Genomic DNA, 20409 nt, shown 5'->3' with positions numbered 1-20409 from the left:
TCAATTAATAGTTCAAAAGTTTTAATCCAATTCTTACTTTGTGTCGATTAAATTTAATAATAATATATTGTTAGTATTCATTCAACTATTCAAGTTTGAAGTGAAGTATAAGTTTATGAATTAGAACTAATTATCATTTGAGTTTGGGTTTAGGTTTAATTGTGTGTTTGGAGTGGAAAAGGGTATGTAGAATGAGGTTGATAATGTTAGAGAGGAATGGACAATTTAGGAAAGTATTCATATTTCATCCATTGGAAATTAAAATTTTGCACTTTGCTAACACGAAGGTTTGACCCCACAGCCCACAACCTTTGGTAGCTCGTGGCTGAATCAAAGTCTCTGCCAACGCACACAACACACACAACACAACTCCGTGGGAGGAGAGAAACTCTGTTGATTTTCGATCCCTTCACCCTCTTCTTTCTTCTCCTACTCGATCAAACAACTCAAAATCTCAGATGGGTTTCATTGATTCTTTCAAATCAATCGATTGGGAGCTTGAATCTTTCCCTTCTTATGAGGATTTCACTTTTCTTCCCTTTTTTGCGCTTCTCTTTCCCACTGTTCGGTTTTTCCTCGACAGATTTGTCTTTGAGGTATTCCCTTTTTTCCCTCCCTTCACTTCCTCTCCTTTTCGACTTTTGTGTCTTTTAATCTTTGTATTGGTTTAGCTGATTTCCATTGTTGAATTGAGATTTAATTGACCGTTGACCCGGTTAACTACTGGCTGTTTATTGAATGATTCTGTTTTTTTTTCCATGTTGATATCCGCTTTGCGTAATTGACATTTGGGTTTTTACTTTTAAGCCGTGTTGATTAATTGAAGTAAAAGTCGGGTTCAATCGCCATTTCTTTCACTACCCATGTTTTAATTTAGATACTTGTTGTATTGGGGAATACTGAAATTAAGGAAGGTTTTGGTGGTATGTGTTATCTGCAGTTTCTATTAAATGTGGTGTCAGAGTCTTGGTTGGTCTGGTAGTGGAGATGATTTATAAAAGGCTGACAGTATTCTGTTGTTTGGGCTTTCTTTGTTCCACAGCTGTTGGGAAGCTATTCGTCATGCATTGGTTTTTTATCCGCTTCTTTGTTCTCTTCTCTCACCTCTTACGCTTATCTCTCCACTATTTTCCTTATTCTTTGACGAACTCTGTACCAATAGCTTCGGTATTTCTTGTTCATTTTTCCTCTTCAGTAGGCTTTTGATTATAATAGCAGAATGATTCCTCCAATTCTTTTTGTTGTCAAATGTTTCACCAAACCTGTTAGGAATATGGTAGAAACCAGTTATTCCTCTTTGTCAGCAAGCAGTGCCAGTTGTGGTTGTTAGTATCTAACTTACTCCTTCGTGTTGAACTGAGTGTGAGTTTCATGTGCTATTGACAAGAAAGAATGTATTTTGGGCTCAAAATTTCAATGTTTTATTATAATCATTGTGAAGTTGATTGTTTGTTGCCTGCTTTCACCCAAAGACCTTGTTTGATCACGTGTTTGTGCTTTTTGGAGATGCCAACTTCTTGAGAATTTGGTGGTTGAACATTATTTCAATGGTGATAGACGAAGTGTATGTGGTTCTGTTCTTTATAGTTCAACTGAGAATTTTGTAGGGAACTCAATTTTGTGAAGTTCACTAGCTTGATGTGTGATGATTACTAGAGTCTACTATTTATGATGATCAACTCTGTGAAATTTCAAGCGCATAGGAGAAATTTATAATGGGCATGAATTTTTCACGTGCCTGCATACAAATTTTTGAGCATTTACTTGATTGTCTAACCCATTTTTCAATAAATCTAGTGAACCAATAAGGATTCTTACCAAATTTTCATGACTTTATTTATTATTTTTGCATTTGATCAATGCTGTTTAGATGAGAATGCTTTTGCCTTATTGGCATCCCTCCTTTTGTTTTAAAATTCTTTCTGTAGTGTAGCTGAGTAGCTCCTAACTTTCTATGGTTCGAACTTTCTTACAGAAAGTGGGAAGAAGACTGATCTTTGGAAAAGGCTATCAGCTGAAGGATGTGAATACAGATGAGAAACGGAAGAAGATAAGAAAATTTAAGGAGTCAGCCTGGAAATGTATTTACTTTCTTTCTGCAGAGTTGTTGGCTCTATCTGTTACATATAACGAGCCTTGGTTTACTAGCACAAAACATTTTTGGGTAGGACCAGGAGAACAGATCTGGCCTGATCAAAGAGCTAAGTAAGAGTCTCAAGAGTTTTTTACTTTAATTTGTGATGGTTCTGTGTCTGCCATCGAGTCCACTATTAGTTAAAAACTGTCAGTCCTAGCTGTAATTCACAATCTTACATAGTTCAATTATTTTTCCCTTCATATGTATCTTTTATAACGATGTCTTTAGGGCCAAGGATTCAATCATTATATCTTTCAAAATACGAAGTGTAAATCTTCATAAAAGGAAATATAAGGACAAGTGTTAGTGTTGCAAGAGCAGAAGTTTCTGGACTAAAATTGTGTTTTGATCAAGATTTATTGTTTAGGACATTTCATAAAGTAATTACTTTCATGTTTCAGGTTGAAATTGAAGGGATTATATATGTATGCTGCTGGATTTTATACGTACTCCATATTTGCCTTGATTTTTTGGGAAACAAGACGTTCAGACTTTGGGGTTTCCATGAGCCACCATGTGGCAACTCTCATTCTCATCGTACTTTCCTACATTTTTAGGTACTTCTTTATACTTTAAAGCTTTGGACTATTTTACATGATGGTATTGCTACTACCTTTATGACTTGAAAAATACTAATTACCAAAAGAATGAAAAATACTAATTACCGATTGCACTGAAAACTAATTGTTCGGTGCAAATACAACTAGATGTAATATTCTTTTTATCAGAACATTTGTCCAATTTATTAAAACGCCCACATTGTACGTTGTTCTTGTAGATTTGCTCGTGTTGGTTCTGTGGTTCTTGCACTTCATGATGCAAATGATGTGTTTCTGGAGATAGGAAAGATGTCCAAATACAGTGGCGCTGAGATGTTGGCTAGCATTGCATTTGTAGTCTTTGTTTTGTCTTGGTTATTGTTACGTCTCTTCTACTATCCATTTTGGATCCTTCGGAGTACAAGGTAGGTCAGATTTCGGCCTCTTTTTGTGGCAACCTCATATCAATTGAACTGTTCAGAGGAATAAGTTGCATAAAGTCTTGAATTCATTCCCCTCTCACTCTCTTAAATATTGTTGTCTAATTTTCTTCCCCGTTTTATTTCAGCTATGAAGTACTCCTTGTATTGGACAAGAACAAACATCCAATTGATGGACCAATCTACTATTATGTGTTCAATACTCTTCTATTTTGCCTTTTAGTTCTTCACATATATTGGTGGGTGTTAATTTACCGAATGCTTGTTAAGCAAATCCAAGCTAGAGGACAGATTAGTGAAGATGTTCGTTCAGGTGATTATATCTGCCCGCTGTAAATGACATTTGATATTTAGCTTCACTTTTACGTATTAAGTAGAGGTCAAGGTTCGACTTATCTGTTTATGGGATACAACAAACTTTATGGGCACGCTAAGCTTGTTATATGTTCCCAATATGGAAAATGTTGTCAAGAGTTTTTTTTCTCTCTCTCACCTTTTGAGCTGTGCAGATTCTGAGGATGAGGAAGAACATGAAGATTGACAAGGAATAATCAATGCAAAACATACTGTTACATACATGAAAGGTATGGTATAAATGCTTAAACCATTTGGATGACCCTACAAGAAACAAAACAGAAACTAGCATCTGCTTCATATGACTATGATTATTCTGAATTTAAGCACTGAACATTAGCATATAGCTTTGAACTTAGTTTCTTAATAACTTATAATTCATTTATAATATTGAAATAATTGCACCTAAATTTGCTGTTTATCTTAATGTGGGTATGTCATGTATAATTCTATTGAAACAAACTGATATGCAAATCACAAGTTCGAAATCTAATTAGAATATTAGGTACATATTTGCAAAATACTACTATTGGTTTTATCTTTTTACTTAAATTGCTAGTGAGTTCAATTGTTATTTTCTGGGCAGATGAGATAGAGATTAGTCATACAATGTGGTTCTCGCCAAAACAAATACTTTGGTGTGTGAATCTTCTTGTGGCGTTGTGTAGTTGAACGAACCGTGTATCATTTCATCAAAATAGATTCAGAGTAAGAGAAGGATGCAAGATGGAGAAAGGGTTGTTGGGAGTTAGAAAAAGGAGTTTAAATCTTGATATTTGAGGTTTTGGCCTATGCAACCATTGGTCAAACTCTTTCCTTCTTGTTTTATGTTTTTGGCCCTTGATTCTTTTGCAGAGGTGTTAGGTTGAAAACTAAGATATCAGATACCTGTTGAACTGTGATTATTTATTCTTTTCTCATTTACTTACTGAACTCTTTCATCTTCTTTCTGTTAATATACCCAACAAACAATTTCATTAATTTCAAAGACCAATAGACATTCTCTTCTTCATGGTGAACAACTAAATTCTCTCTTTCAGGGTTAGCTACTGTACTACCAACCCAACTGATGTGTGTTTGGTAACTTGATTAGTGTATTACCAAGATGTATTGCTCTTTGTACTTTGTCTAATTATTTATATAATTTTAGATTGAGATGTTTTAGCAATAAATTGAATAATTATTGGGATCAGATGGTAGTTTGAAATGAAAACGTATTTTCATGAGTTTCTGATTTTAAAAACAAAATTTCTGTGATAGGGAAGATTTCTAAATGCTTGATGTTTCACCACTTATCATAGATGATGGATTTCTTTTGAACAATAAAAGGAAAAAAAAAAAAGAAAGTATTTGTATTATTAGTCTTAAGGTTAGATTTTCTTCGTGTATTATTAGAAAAATAATACAACAAACGAATAGTTTATTAGGAACAAAATTAAATATGAAAGAAATAATTAAAATGAATTCGGTATGGTGAATCATTGATAATTCCATTACATCGTTAAAAAATTTATGAAACACAAAATAAACATAAAAATAGTAAGGTTAAAATATCAATTTTTCGTCGTAGTTTTGTTACTAATTTATTTAAGAATTTAAGTTTTAAAAATATATTCACATATTGTATTTATTTGGATGAAAATTATTATATAACTCTTGAATCAATTTCAAAAAGAAAATTATCCGGAGGGACTAAATTTAAGTACTAAAGATACAAAAACTAAAATTAAACCTTTGAAGGTAAATAACTAAAGTTGAACATTGGTTCATGGATAATAATTTAACCTAATATAAATAATAAACATTATTTATTCGACATATAAGATATTTATTTTATAAATTTAAATATAAATTTCATTTTAAAATTTGTACCTCTGATTAATATTGATCTTAATTTTCTTCGTAAAATTAACCTTTCTAATGATATTTCTAACCATGTATGTATTTTAAACCAGATTTACTTAAGTCTACACATTAATCACTCTTTTTTTCTATTGAAATTTGAAAACTTGTTAAACAACATGCTCAAACTTTAAAAATTTAAAATTTGACTAAATAGATATAAATAAAGTATATTTTTTAATATAATAAAATAAATTTTAGTATATGTAATAAATTTTTGTAAATATGTTATCATTATTCATCCCCACAAATGCAAATTATCTAAACTTTCTTTAATTTCGGTAAAAAGAAACCTAAATATAAAGTTCCCTTCCATTTCACACTTTACCACAAACAACTTGATACCAACCGGAAGTTTCCTATTGCGGACTCGAATCTCCCCTCCTACCGCCTCTTCTCCGGTTGGTACCTCTTTCTTCTTTCCCTCCTCCTCTTCCTCCTCCCCATTTCTTTATCTTTTATGTCATTTTAGATCGTTAATTCTCGGAACGCATTTCGTTAATCTGTCTTATTAAGCAACTGTACGAAAACCACATATCATTTGCGACTGAGTTCGATTTCTTGTTGCTAAAGTCAAGTGGAATAACCTCGTTCTGAATCTGGGTTCACTTTACTTTTCGGGTTGGGTAGCTTAATTTTGTAGTACGGGGATTCTCTTGTTTAAGCTTTGAATTCTGTTTTTGTGCAAGGTTTCTTATGGTGAGAAATGAGAATTTTTGTTTAGTTAGCTTGATGTTGTTGCTGGTTATCTGCTGTTGAAACCAAATGCTTATCGTAATTTTTCTGAATGAATAAGTGTGAATTGTGATTGTGATTATTTATCTATGTCATAGCTTTTTTGTCAGGAACAAAATGGAAGATGTTCTAACGGAGATTCCCCCTCCTTCAAGGTTTTTCCAAGATGATCTTAATAATTTTGCTCCTCCATCACCATCTCTTCCTTCCCCATTTCTTTTGTTACCCAATTCTAAACCTAATGAACCTCTCCGCCCCTCTCTGCTTGTCATTGCCATTTCTTCTCCTTCTCTGCATCTTTTCCATCATTTATCTGCTAAAACCCTTATCGGAAGTCTCATCCTACCTGAAATTCCTTTCTCTGGAAACCATATCCAGCCGTCGCGTGATGACAAATCTTGCAACATTTACTCCATTGATCAAGATAATGAACTCATTATTCTTGTCTCCGTTCAGTTTTCTGTTCCTGCAGAGAGATCTCTCCTTGTTGCAAAACTACTACTTGATAATAAAATTATTCCTGAGAGGGTTCTGATCTTAGATAGTCTTCAGAGCCAGAATTTTAGGGGGAAGCTCTCGCCTGATGAGACTGTTGCTTTCAAGTTGGAGACCTCTTCTGAAAGGAGTAAAGATGAGGGTAATGGCGGTTCACAAATGTTAGAAGGCCTGGATTACTATCCATCAGGAAGTGTTGTAGATGGCTTGGCTGCTGCTTTGCTTGGACGTTGTCAGATGAAGAATATCAAGGGAGCACTCTGTGTCTCATGGCCTGAATATGGAAGCGAGGTGGTATCTCTGCTCAAATCTTTGCTTCACCAAAATGCACTATTGCAACCAATATTAGAATTTTGCACTGAAAGTATTAATGGGGATGAGTATGTGAACCGGATTAAGGACCTCGATTTATACACCTGAAAGAGTTGGGTTTTCAGATTCTATTATATATTCCCTGTATGGTGGACATTGTTTCTTCTTTCCATTTCACTGTGCTCCGGAAAATGTAGAAATAGATGTTAATGTGCAAGGTCATTTGTTGAGGGAGATGAAATTCAGCCATTGGTTCTTTAAGGCCAGTTCCTAAGGTTTTATGCTGACTGTTATGGGCTATTGAAGGTTTTTGTGTAATTCTTTTAGTGTTAGGCTGTTAGCTAGCTAATACCAACGATACATTCAGCTCTTTATGATGCTTGAGATGATAGTTATTCTATTAATACTTGCACTTGAAGCTCTCCGTTTGTTATTTTAAACCAACGACTCAAACCTGGTTTGACTAAATGAAATCATTTACCTGGAATTTTCTTTTGGATTAAATTTATATCTTCATATCAAGCTATGATGGATAGTTATGGGGCTTGTGAGAAAGGACAGAAACTTGGAAGGACTGGATTAGTACCCCATGGTGTCTTGGCAGCCGATGTTGTAAGGTCAGGTGGGTCTCCGTTGAGAACAATTGAGATGCCTATAATCTTGTCCTAGTAAGGGTGTCTATTAAAAACGAAGGTGCAAACCACGTTTCTTAACCATGAACTTGAGCGGTTGTAAATTTCTTTCTCGTTTGGATAATTCTCTCTCGATTAATCATGTTAGCTAATTTTTATATCGATCAATCAGTAGATACCAAGGTAAGATGTAATCATATCCTTGGACTTCTGTAAATATTTTTCTCCCGTGAATATTTCTCTGGAATAATCATTTAACTGGATTTTATATCAATCGATAATGTACATACCAAGAGAAGATTTCATAATGTCCTGGGATCTTTGTATGTTCTTTGCCAGTCTTGTTCAAACTTGAAATTGTATATATTTGAATGTATCATGTTAATATAAAACGAAAGCAACTCAAGGCTAGTCGATTGATTATAATTCTTGGTGATTCATAGCTGAACCAATCATTTGCACAGAACCATCTCTCTCCCCAATATATATATATATAGATAGATAGATATTGATTTTAATTTGAGATTTGCAAGTACAATAAGGAAAGCTATTATAGACCGTTATTTTACAAATTGTGTGGCTTGGTCAACTGTCCATCTTAAGCGAGACTAAAGAAAAACATAGCTAGAAAATGACCCATACAAATTACATTTACAAGCTCAAGACATAGAATGCAGCCAAAAATAGGAAAATCACCCAAAACATCTTTCTTTAAGAACACAAGGAAGTGGTCTTCAAGAAATGACAAGTGGTTACAATGTTAGCCATTATCTTTCTCCAATATTGTGTTCATAGTTTGCTTATTTTTTAGAATGTTCCCCAGCGTACTGCTCTCGTTTTCTGGTCATTGGCCAGTTCAGTATTCTTTTTTTTCCAGTGCTTAGCAAGTTGTTTTTATCTCGGTCCCGAGAGCTCTATCGCTTGAGCAAACAATGAAGAGTCATCAGTAAGATCGGAGTAACGTTCGGAAGAGAACTCATTGGCTCTGCTCCTGCTTGCTTCTGCTCTTTGAGAAGCTTCCCATTTCTCAGCAAGCCCATCTCCTTCAAGCATCCTGACCACTTCAGACATCTTAGGCCTATGGCTTGGAAGATATTGAATGCACAGGAGAGCAACTCGAACAATTTCTTCAAGTTCGATTCGGTCGTAATTACTTCTCAAGTCTTTGTCAACAAGCATTTCAAGCTTCTTTTCTTGGTGTATCTTCTTTACCTGCAAGTATAGTAATTTGTTAAACTGATCCTGCAGGTTTGAAATTTTGGTACCTGCTAGTCTAGGTATTCCACATATTTTAGCTTACCCAGTCCAGTATTGCACCCTTTTGGTTTGCTGCTTTACCAAACTCAAGAGCTCTTTGACCTGATATGAGCTCAAGAAGTAGAATTCCGAACCCGAAAACATCTGTTTTCTCTGAGGATTGGCCTGTTGATAGATACTCTGGTGCAATGTGCCCAACAGTTCCCCTCACTGCAGTAGTGACATGTGAATCTCTGTGATCTAACAGCTTTGCAAGCCCAAAATCACCCACCACTGCCTCACAGAAATCATCAAGAAGTATATTTGCAGCTTTCACATCCCTATGAATTATTTTTGGATCACACTGTTCATGTAGGTATAACAATCCCCTAGCAGCTCCCAATGCAATTCTCTTCCTTGTACCCCAATCCAGAGCGGGTTTTGCTGCATTTTAAAAGAATAGTTTGAACAAATATATTGAATTAGTACATAGTTGAGATCAAATTCATCCATCATGTTGAGGCTCGATTACCTTTAAGACGGGTAGCGACACTGCCATTGGACATGTATGGATAGACCAAAAGCCTTTCGGTTTCTGTCATACAGAAACCATATAACCTGAGAAGGTTCCTATGCACTGCCAAGCTTATCATTTCAACTTCAGTCTGAAACTGAATCTCTCCTCTCATAGCATTTCCATCTTTGAGTCTCTTTACAGCTACAATGGTGCCGTCTTGTAGATATCCTCTGTATACATTTCCAAAACCACCTTTTCCAACCAAGTTTTTACTGCTGAAATTGTGAGTAGCATTCTGAAGTTCTCTGAACTGAAACCTCTTTATGTTCCCTAGGCTATGATCATCCCGATGCCAATCTAAAAAACATTCAGTGGTTGTTAATTACAAGGAAGGGCTACTTTTTTTTTTTCCTGAAGGATCATTCAGTTATATTTGTTAGTTAGTTACCATTAGCTTCAAAGAATATTTGTTGATTGTGTCTATGCTTCCGCCAGCTAAAGAAACCATATGCAAGAGTGAACAGACAGATGCAGCTTAAGCTGAGACCAATAACTAAAGCAATTCTCTGGCCACTGTGTCTCCTAGGAGGTTGAGAATCTTTAGAAGTCAAAAACAAAACTCGAGTTATTTTCTTTGGAAGAAGTATCATGCTCGATTGCTAGAGATGTATAAAAGCTTAGAGATGAACTGGTCGATTCAAGGAGTAAAGTATGGAGAAGAAAGTTGAACTGTGTGTGGATAAAGAATTAAAAAAGAAAAAGATAATTACATGTGGAATTAGGAACGGCAAAAGAAAGTGGCAACGGAGTTGTTCCATAGCATACTTCCTTGATTCCAGGGGAACAAATCAAAGAGTTTCCAGTAAAGCTGTAAACCGATGAAGCAATCAATGGTAAAAATTAACAAGAACTAATTAAAAAAGAGAATAGAAAATGTTGAAACCCTTGTCTGTAATAACTTACTTAAATGTCTTAGCCAGCAATCTGGGCGCAGGACTGCTCAAGTTATTATAGGACAAGTCCCTAAAACAAGGAAACAAAAAACATTTAATCACTTCTAATCAAGGAAAATATCAATAAGCTAAAGATTTATAAGCTGTTTGGGAGCTTAAACACAATTATTCAATTATATCTTCACTGAATGTTTGTTGAAGAAAATTAAACTCAAACAGCAAAGAGAGTGGAATTTCTTACAGCAGGGTAAGCTGGGTCATGTTAGCCAGTGATGTTGGGATTGGCCCTGATAAGGTGTTATTGTTGAGTCGCCTGATATCAATACCAAAACTTCTGGTTAGAATATCTATCATATAAGAAGAATATGCAATTGTATCTTTAATCCTACTTACAGGTATTGAAGGCTTTTCATATTGGAAAAAGAGCTGGGAATTTCACCAGAGAACGAGTTGTTTGAAAGATCAAGTGTGTGAAGTTTTGGTATTTTGGTAATCTCTTTGGGGATTTTTCCTGATATATTGTTATTCTGAAGAAGCCTACAAAAGAAATAGAAATAAATTCAAGAATTGATTAGCACAAAGAGAGACTTTACAAGTTATCGTGACTGTCTTGTTCTGGTTGTGAGACTTACAAAAATTGAAGATTTGTCAAATTTGCAATACTTGGTGAGAGTGTACCAGAAAAGTTTTGGCTTGGAGCTCCTCTGATATGAAACGACATAAAAACAAATTATTATATGATGCACACATAGAGCTCCTTTTAGAGCTTTTCTATTTGTTTTATTGTTTTTGGAGTTAAACTTACATGCCAATGACCAGTTTATCAGGAGAGCAAGTGATGAAATTCCAAGTACATGCATCCACAGCATTTTCATCCCAAATCAGAACAGAATGAGGATCCTTCAAACCAGCTTTGATCCCCATCAAAGCTTGAACTGTAAATTTTTTTCAAAGTCCATCAATTTCTACACTCTAGACTTTACCCATGTTTGGAACCGAAGAAAACAATTACCTTCAGCAGTCGAATCGTCTTTGCTTGTTGAAGCCTCACTTGAAAAAGCCCATAACCAAAGCAAAGCCAGACAAAACAGTAACCCAGTTTTTCCTATAATTTCCATTAAACTGACGGCTGCAGGTTCATCAATTGACAAGATGAACAAAAGGAACAGCTTTTTCGACAAAGGAAAAAGTTAGATTTTAAAGAGGTGATAGAAATAAAAGTTAGAAAAAAGATTCGACCGAGCCAAACTCAACCTAAATAATTTGTTAGCTTTAGTTTTGACTTGTGAGATTGATATATTTACATTGCTTGAGCCGCTTGCTGTCTCACTCACTAACTCAAAACATTCCTTGAGGCCCCAACTGCCAAAAGAATGGCTATAAAAGGACACAAAAGAATCAATATGTCTGCCACTCCACTTCTTTACAAAAAGGCAAGAAGAAAGAAGGGAATATCTAAAAGACAGAACCCATAGTAACCAAAACTTAGATACTCTATTATTTAAACATGGTTGAAAACAGATAGATTGATTTATATTAGTACTAGAATTGGAGTAGAAAGTCAATTGAGATTTTGAACATCGTGTCGTGACTTAGAACAATGCGGTAATCCAAATTCCATTTTTATATTACTCTTATACCATTTTATGTTTCAATTTACGTCTCACATTTTGAAGGGTTACTGCTCCAAGAATCGTTTTGAGATGTTTTACTTTTCAAAAGTTAACTTTTTGTTTTTCTTTTTAGCTTTTGCTTTCTCCCAATCAATTATGAAAGGTGAGAAATAATGAAAGCAGAATTCTTTTTCTGCCTTTCCCATTTCACAGACACTTGGTCAAAAGGTCCTCTGTAATTTATTTTTTCTTAATGTAGAGTAGAGTGAATTGGAGAAATGAAGGTCCCCAATGGCAATATGAAATGCTGCAATAGAATATTATTGAGCTACACGTGCAAGATTGGTCCCATTATTAATATAAGATGGGTTGACTTTGATGTTCTAAATCCATCTGAATTTTGGCCTCTACTGCTTCTTCTCAACTTTTTAATCATAACCATCATCACCTTTTTCTATTAAATTTGATTACATGGTAATCATTCATGTTTTTTCATTAGGGCTCTGGGATTATAGGCACTTGATCTAAAAATGTGTTGGGATAAGTGGGGCTTTTTTAACATTTTTTCACTATTGTTTTTAGCTCAATAGTCGCAGAAATATAGATTGAACCATTGACCTTGATGGAGATTGATATCTTTATTCACTAAGTTATGCTTGGACCAACTATTAATCTATCCTCTTTGTTCTAGTAGGTGTTTTTTTTAGTTTTTGAGGTGGGAGAAATTGGAAATCTATCTCAGTTTGATTTCTAATGGTAGAGGGGAAAAAAACGAAAACAAAAAGAAGAGTTAGAGAACATAAGCATGGCCTTGGCTTTAAGTAATTGTGTCAAGTTAGAAATTTTCTATAAGGCATATGACCAGTTTGGATCGATTGTTGAAGTGTTTATGAAAATGTTTTTAATTGTAAAAAGAGTTAAAAAATCAAACCAATCAGATGTATTGTCAATTTAGAGAGATAGAATTCCCACTTTTGACGTCATGCTTGGGGTCCCATCTGAACCCACGAGCTTTCATTGACACCGTCGATGACTATCCATTCCAATCTTGTTTGCCCCTAGTTTGACTTTCTTAAACACTCTTCTTGTGATGCATTGTTGTCCTTGGTTGTAACATGACACTTCTCACTTTCAACCATTTGGTTGACCAAAGGGTGACACACACTGTTATCACTACAGTTTTTCTCTAGTGGGGTCACAACCTATTCTCTTGCGATCGATTGATCAAATGGTTAGTTTGTTGCAAAATCACTACAAAAAAAAGGTATTTTCTGACGCACAAAACCACCATCGGTAGAAAGGCAGCCAAGAGAAGTGGCAACTCCCAACAAGTACTACAGAGCATCGAGCATAATGGGCAACATCCGATGCCGCATGTAGCTTTAAACTTGAGTGAATTTTTATAAGAGTTTTTCTTTCCTATAAATAACAGTGAGTCAATAATAGGTTATCACAATCCATTGTTAACAATAACTCTTTAACTAAATAATGTAGGTTATAACTTGTGTTGGATTTACAAGTTGGTCAGACAAAAAAAAAATATTCTTAAGGATGAATAAAGAGTGGATCAAACATAGAAATAAATTATCGGTCGAGTATAGAGGAGTATTTCAGTTTTTAGAGGCGATAAAATTTCATGTTAATGGTTTTGGATGAACCAAATACTTCATACAAGTATGAATTCGATGTTAGAGGGGGTGGAGTGACGTCTATTAACTCTCCCTCGTACTATTAATAGGTATATCATGGAGAGCCAGTCAATTTACTTAGAGGTTTAGAAAGAGTTACAACTCATTCGCGGCATAGTGATGAAGAAACTAACATGGAGAGTAATGTTTTTTAAGAGAATAAAATGCTTAATCTTATAAATGTCCTACAAGTTCCAATTAAAAATGAACAAGCAACGGAATAAGGAATGGAAAATGAAATGCCCTCTAATGATAAAAAAAACGAGACACAACAAATTTATTTGAGGATTTAATAACTGAAGCACGTAATGAACTATACCTTGGTTGTTCATAATTTTCCTCCTTAAACTTTTTAGTGAAGTTGATGTATCTCAAAGTTCTCAACGGTTGGAGTAACAAATGTTTGACTACATAGTTGATGTATCTATTAATAGCAACGTTTCCAGCGGACACCACTATACGTAGTTCCTTTTGCGAAGCTAAGTCAAAACTACATAACTTAAGCTTAGGTTATGAGTTCATTCATGTGTGCGAAGACGTTTGTATATTGTATTGGAAAGTCTCAGTATAAAGTTAATGATGGCAAAGGTAGAAAAATTTCACATAAGGTATTACACCATTTTCTATTGATACTGAGATTAAAGTGATTGTTTGCATCGAAGAAAGCACTTTTGACATAAGGTGACATAAAGATAAGCGAGTCAAAATCGAGGATATGTTCCGACAAATAGCATGCAGAGAGTAGGAAGCATTTTGATTGCGAATTTTCTCATTGCGCTTTAGATTCCCAAAATTTTTGTTTAGGATTAGCTTCAGGTGGGATTTAATCCATTTGAGTATATGAGTAATTTCTATAGTATGTGGTCTGTAGTGATAATCTCTTACAATTTGCCACCTAGAAAATGTATGAAGGAGATAAACGTCCTAATGCCCTTCTTCATACCTGGTCCAAAATCTCTGGAAAGGAAAATGATGTTTACCTATAACCATTGATTGAAGAATTGAAAAAGTTATGGACTGTTGGTGTATGAATTTATGATTATGTTACTAGTAAGTTCTTTGAACTATATGCGACCTTATTGTGAACCATTAATGACTTCTCTGCGTATGATGACTTGTTTGAGTGGAGTACAAAAGGCTATTAGACATGTCCCATATGCAAGAAAAATAACTCATTTTTCAGGATAAGAGAAAAAATGTTATTCATATGTGACATCGACATTATCTTCCAGAAAATCACAATCGGTGTAGAAGTAGACAACATGATGGAAAGGTTGAACATAGACCTCCTCCAATTGTAATGAATGGACAAGAGATCTTACAACAAATAAATATGTTTAATTTTTCTGTGTTTAGTAAACATCCATTGAACCAAGATAAGAAAAGAAACAAACTATAAATTAGATTAAGAAAATTATTTTTTTTTCCAACTTCAATAGTCCAGACTACTGTTACGACATAAGTTGGATGTAATTCAATATTGAAAAGAATGTATTTGACTACTTGGAAGAAACATAATTAAATCTTGAAAGAACTATTACATTTTTTAAGGCTTTGTTTAGGTTGTTTGTGTGTTGTTTTGAATGGGGCTTTTTGTGTGTTTAGTTGAACCTTTGGTTTGTTTAAATGTTGCGAGAGATTTGATTGAGTTTTGTCTAACTATTTTTTGGGACTTGTTAGCGGGGTTTTTGTTTTTTGCTAATCCGACTTGCTTATTTGAATGTTGTCAGGGGTGGATTGAACTTTGTATTTTTGCATTAAACTTTAGTTGAAGTTATGAAATGTGGAATGTGCTTAGTGTTTTTGTTTTTTTTAGGCTTGAATGAAGTTATTGTTTGTTTGGTTGACCCATAGGATGTTTGAAAGTTGTTAATAAGATGTTTTATATAATGTGATGATAGCTAAACTGTTGTTTAAAGAAGTTTGTAGATGACATTTGTAATGAGTTTTATGTCCTAAAACTCTTAGATAGTAAATGTATTCCATTGAATGTTATTAATAAAGTGTTATTATTGTAATTTCAATAAAATATATTTGATTATTAATTTTGTCTTAATAATCTAAGTTCAATAAACTAACATCTTAAGTTGTTCGATGAAACTTAAAATGTATGTAGAGACATACAATGATCAATGTTCGAGATACAACTTAAAGGGTTCATAGTATAGGGGTTTATCTTGGTAACACCATGGATACAACTCACTTTATATTTGATACAAATGCAATGATTCAACGCGTTCGTATAGATGACATGCGAGTGAGGGTATCAATGAATACCAATAGATGTAACTTTGTTAATTAGTTAAATTCTATTTCATTAGGATGACCTAGGTAACTTAATCTTAATCTTGAGTATATTATAAATTTCTGTTCATGAGGAATTGTCCTTTGATTTCTGCGGATGAGAGTGACCAAATTGTCAACTCAATATGCCATTTTGGTGACAAGATCGAGTGGAGGGCTGTAAACTTAATCACATAAGACGAAATTCAATCTTTTCCGACTTTAGAGTAAGTAAATCAATGTTCCTTTAAATGGTGTCTTCGGGACTTGAACAAAAGCTCTACTCTCTCTATGGCCCGAGAAGACTTCTGTTTATTGGTCGGACCGTAAACAGGTTGTTCACTAGATAAGTACTAATATTTAAATACTAAAAGTTGACGAATAAACGAGCATGATAGCGGAAGAGAATAAACAAAAACACTCTAATTTCATATGATTAACATGAATTTAAATTGAATAAAAATGAGAAATAAGAACACTAACGGTTTGAATTTGATATTCTTCCCCGATTTTTGATTGTTTTTATCGATTCCAAGTCGTAAACGCTACAAGAATCTTCTCTACTATTCTCAAGTTTTAAAACGTGACGTGGAATTGAATGATTATCGATAATGTATGTTATTTTTAGAGAAATCAAAATTATAAACACTTCATAATTTCTTCAAATATTCTTCATTAACCACCACCGATTGCTCAATTAATTTGAGTAATATATACAGACTTCACATGCAAAACCATTTATCAAATTATTGACACTTAACTTGCTTGAAATGAAGTGAATAGTGTTTCAATGGTATTACATGCAAGTAGCTTACTCAAAAGTTACTTTGAATGTTGAATTTCAAATTTCAAATTGATTTTAATTTTTAAATTGAAATTCATAATTTCAATTTTATTTGATTTTCTATTATATTAATTATTTTAATATTTTAATATTAATTCATCTAATTAATTAATAATAATAACATATAATTATATTTTATCAAAACCCGACCGACCCAACTGATCCCATTCGAATCTCTATTCAATTTTTTTTATATTTAAATCTTATTTAAATATCACTCGTTTCTCAAACAACTCATCAAGAACATCAAATATTATTAATGAAATTTATTCGAACTATCTGAATTTTTTTGATATATAAATCTTATTTGGATATAGCTCGTTTCCCAAAACTCGTTAATTATATAAAATATTATCAACGAAAATTAATTGAAATTATTCAAATTTTTTATCACTTTGTTCTAGTTTTATAAGCATAATGAGCTAGTAGAGAGACTTAGTGGACCTATAGATCATGGACTCTATCGATCCGAGAATAACTGGCTATGGACCAAGCTAATCAACATTCGTTAACTAACATGTCATTCCACTAAAGTCTTGCCATTGCACTCCCCTCATTAGAGATATATTCATGTCCACCTGATATAACCATGATCAGTAAGTTGACTCTTTCACAAGTTGTTTGTAATTCCAGCTGAGTCAATTTACCGTTTTACCCGTGAGAAAAGTTCAGCTATAAATCTTTAATGGAGTATGCACACAGTTAACGAATATTGATTAATGCAGTTAATGAGTTTAACCAATTAATCTCATATCATTGTAGCTTTTAATATGTAAGTTCATTTAAATTCTCTTTTTAGCTCGTAAAGGATAATGAGATTAATCTATATTGATTTTAATTTGAAATTTTCAAATTTATTTTAGAAATTAATATAATGTGTGGTGATACGTTATTATGAAGTTCATATTTTAATTGAACTTTATTATATACATTTAAATTTGGATATAGTTCAAGATTAATTTAAAAGAGAACGAAAAATTTGAATGGGTTCAAATATTAATTTAATGTAAATTAGATTCATATTAAAATTATATGTTAATATTCAACGCATATATGATATACATTAAAATCGTAAGTTAATTGAGAAATTTATATATGAATATGATTCATATTTGGATTAAATTAAATATAAGATATTTAATTTAACAATTAATCAATTGGAGAATTAATTAATAATTTAGTTTAATTCTATTTAATTAAATTAAATTTAGTTAAATTAATTAAATTAAAACTATAGGTTATTTGAGAGATATTTTATTTAAATATGTTTAAATAAAATATTAATTAAATATGATTTAATTAATTCATTTATTCATTTATTCGCTTGTTTCATTTTATTTCATTTAAATTAAATTAAATGAATAATGAAAGTAAATGAGATGACAACTCTCTTATGTGGGAGTTATTCAAAGAACGTGGGATATATGCTTTCCCATGTAACCCAATTTATCTCTCTAGTTAGGAGTGGGCATTTGAAGAGATTGTGCGTCTCTACGTATTCTCTGCAAAAGAAAGAAAAATTTCCTCTTCCTTCTGAATCCCATTCGTGGTGCCCACAAACCATCCACCTCATTCACTTATGAAGGTTTTCTAGTGGCGGTTGACTCGTAGAACACAAAGATTTCAACGAATGGAAGTCTTCTTCTCTCTATAGTTTAAATTATTTGCCAATTGTTTTGCTTGCCCCTAACTGTGATACAAAGGAGTTAAATTATGTCACTCAAATGAATTATAATCTATTTTAGTGATAGCATAAATTAAGGTATTACCAAAATTTCAAAATTCAAAATTCAAATGGTAAAACACAAGCTAAGATATATGGATACTTTAGAAAACATGAATAGATCAAGAGGAAAAAATTGAAAAAGTAAAAAGTGAGGCCATATAGCCAAGTGGAATTAAACCAAATTGGCTTTGTGAAGAAGAATATTTCACCTAAAGAAGAGGATAATTTTATTCTTTATATGATGGCTCAAATGGCTTTGTAAATATATATATATATAACACTATTTTAACTTCTTTTGTAAGATTCCTTTTTAGTAAAACCTAACCATTTTATGTTCTTTAAGAACTACACCTATTGCTCAGCGCATAAATTTGTCTTTACTAGACTGGAGTTTGAACAACTTCCCTTTTATTACGACTTGGATACAGAACCATCAATAATAATCATTTTCAAATTAATTTTTGAGAATTTTCCTTTTTCCTTTATACTTCACTATAAAGTTCGATCTGATTTTTAAGTTAGGTTTACGTATAGATTAAATTTTCATATCTCATGTAGATATTTTTATCGAAATTTTTACATTTTCATAAGTTTGACATTGACATAAAGGAGGTGAATCAATATTTTTATTATAGTTAATCAATAATAATTTTTAACAAAAAACCATGCAACGGCGTAGTTGTATCTTCAAAAGACGAGTTCTTGCTTACCGATAAAAATTACAATATCTTTATAAATAGTTTGTAAAACATCATAATATAATAAGTTTTAGAAACTACTATACATCTCCGTATCACTACCTTTCTATTTCTAGCTACTATATTAAAATGGACTTACTACATAGGAGATAATAAAAACTGTTAGATGTATTTAAACTAAATATAATTGGACAGGATTATTAGTAATAAAACGACTAAAACAAAATTACTATCTCATTTAAAAGTAATTAAAACTTCTAAAATTAATAATAAATATTAAAGTGGATGTAACATGTTATATTCATATGGTTTGCTCTCATAATAATTAAGTTTGTTTATACCTACATCTATGCTTCCCCTTTTGATGCACCTATTGGGCCCCTTTGGAGTCCAAACTAATTATCATCAGCTTATTGGGCCTTTTCTTTTTTCTTGTAGATTTATAGTTTTTTCTTTTTTTTTTTGGGAAATATATCATCATTATTTTATTATTATTATTATTATTATTATTATTATTATTATTTTGATAAATTTGTTGGAAAATTGAAATATACCTCTCTCTGTCTGTCATATATTATTGTGTTGTAAAAATATTCCTACAATATAACTAATTATTGTCTTAGTTTTTCACCCTTTCAACTCCTACAAGTTCCACTTTTTCTCTTCTTTTTTATTATAATTCTTCCTCAAGTGTTTTTTCAACTAAACAACTTCTTTTTTTTTTTTTTTCTCTTCTTTTTATTATAATTTTTACTTCAAGTGTTTTTTCAATTAAACAATTTATTTTTATTTAAACTCGTTTGATACGAAACAAATTAAAATACCAGTTGTCAAATATTTTAATTTTTTATATTAAAATAAAACTTTTTTAAATTGAAACTTCTTTAATGATATAATCTTCCCGAAGGCTATTATATATAATAAAAAGGGTTTAGAATATTTCAAAATCTATTTTTAATATATAGTTGTCCACTACTTTAAAATTTTTAATTTTTTTAAATGACTTACTTTGAAAGCAAAATCTAACATTAATCCACTATTCAAAAGGTATAATTGAGAATTTGGACACCAGAAATAGAAACAACTATCAAAATAGTAAAATATTAGATAAAAACAGAAAAATAGTAAATTCCAAAAATAATTTGATTTATAGTAAAACCGTTTGTTAGATAATCTTTTTGATTTTTTTTTTGCCCGAGTATATCTCTTTACAAAGGAAAATTCCTCGCATATAAGATATAGTCTATTTGTATATGTCAAAAAAACTAGGCAAAATACACAAAGCATGAATACAATATATTTGTA

At 32.4% G+C, this 20409-nt stretch overlaps 3 protein-coding genes across 4 annotated transcripts; 2 read left to right on the top strand and 1 right to left on the bottom strand.

Annotated features, from left to right (window-relative positions):
* The first annotated feature begins 284 nt into the window (after positions 1-284).
* LOC103503576 (ceramide synthase 1 LOH3) lies at positions 285-4482 on the top strand. The gene is made up of 7 exons (XM_008467800.3): positions 285-596; positions 1976-2205; positions 2539-2694; positions 2916-3101; positions 3245-3429; positions 3626-3700; positions 4057-4482. Exons 1-6 carry the CDS (start codon positions 459-461, stop codon positions 3655-3657), a joined length of 927 nt encoding a protein of 308 aa, XP_008466022.1. The 5' UTR covers positions 285-458; the 3' UTR covers positions 3658-3700; positions 4057-4482.
* Positions 4483-5616: 1134 nt separating this feature from the next.
* Positions 5617-7354, top strand: LOC103503562 (uncharacterized). 2 transcript variants are annotated; one of them, XM_008467779.3, is made up of 2 exons: positions 5617-5773; positions 6206-7354. In XM_008467779.3, the coding sequence occupies exon 2, from the start codon at positions 6225-6227 to the stop codon at positions 7020-7022; it is 798 nt and encodes a 265-aa protein (XP_008466001.1). In that variant the 5' UTR covers positions 5617-5773; positions 6206-6224; the 3' UTR covers positions 7023-7354. The 2 variants fall into 2 exon arrangements, with proteins under 2 accessions (XP_008466001.1, XP_008466010.1); XM_008467788.3 differs by having other exon boundaries at positions 5670-5773; positions 6218-7354.
* Positions 7355-8079: 725 nt separating this feature from the next.
* Positions 8080-11614, bottom strand: LOC103503553 (protein NSP-INTERACTING KINASE 2-like). Its single transcript, XM_008467766.3, has 11 exons — positions 11265-11614; positions 11058-11187; positions 10885-10956; positions 10646-10789; positions 10494-10565; positions 10263-10322; positions 10070-10167; positions 9748-9897; positions 9315-9656; positions 8847-9226; positions 8080-8758 (listed from the first exon to the last, which is right to left on the bottom strand). The coding sequence occupies exons 1-11, from the start codon at positions 11368-11370 to the stop codon at positions 8441-8443; spliced, it is 1872 nt and encodes a 623-aa protein (XP_008465988.1). The 5' UTR covers positions 11371-11614; the 3' UTR covers positions 8080-8440.
* Positions 11615-20409: the final 8795 nt, after the last annotated feature.

The sequence above is a fragment of the Cucumis melo genome, chromosome 9 (genome assembly GCF_025177605.1).
Source record: "Cucumis melo cultivar AY chromosome 9, USDA_Cmelo_AY_1.0, whole genome shotgun sequence".
Taxonomy (NCBI): domain Eukaryota; kingdom Viridiplantae; phylum Streptophyta; class Magnoliopsida; order Cucurbitales; family Cucurbitaceae; genus Cucumis; species Cucumis melo.
The sequence above is the reverse complement of the archived record's forward strand: the minus strand, read 5'-3'. Positions and strand labels throughout refer to the sequence as shown.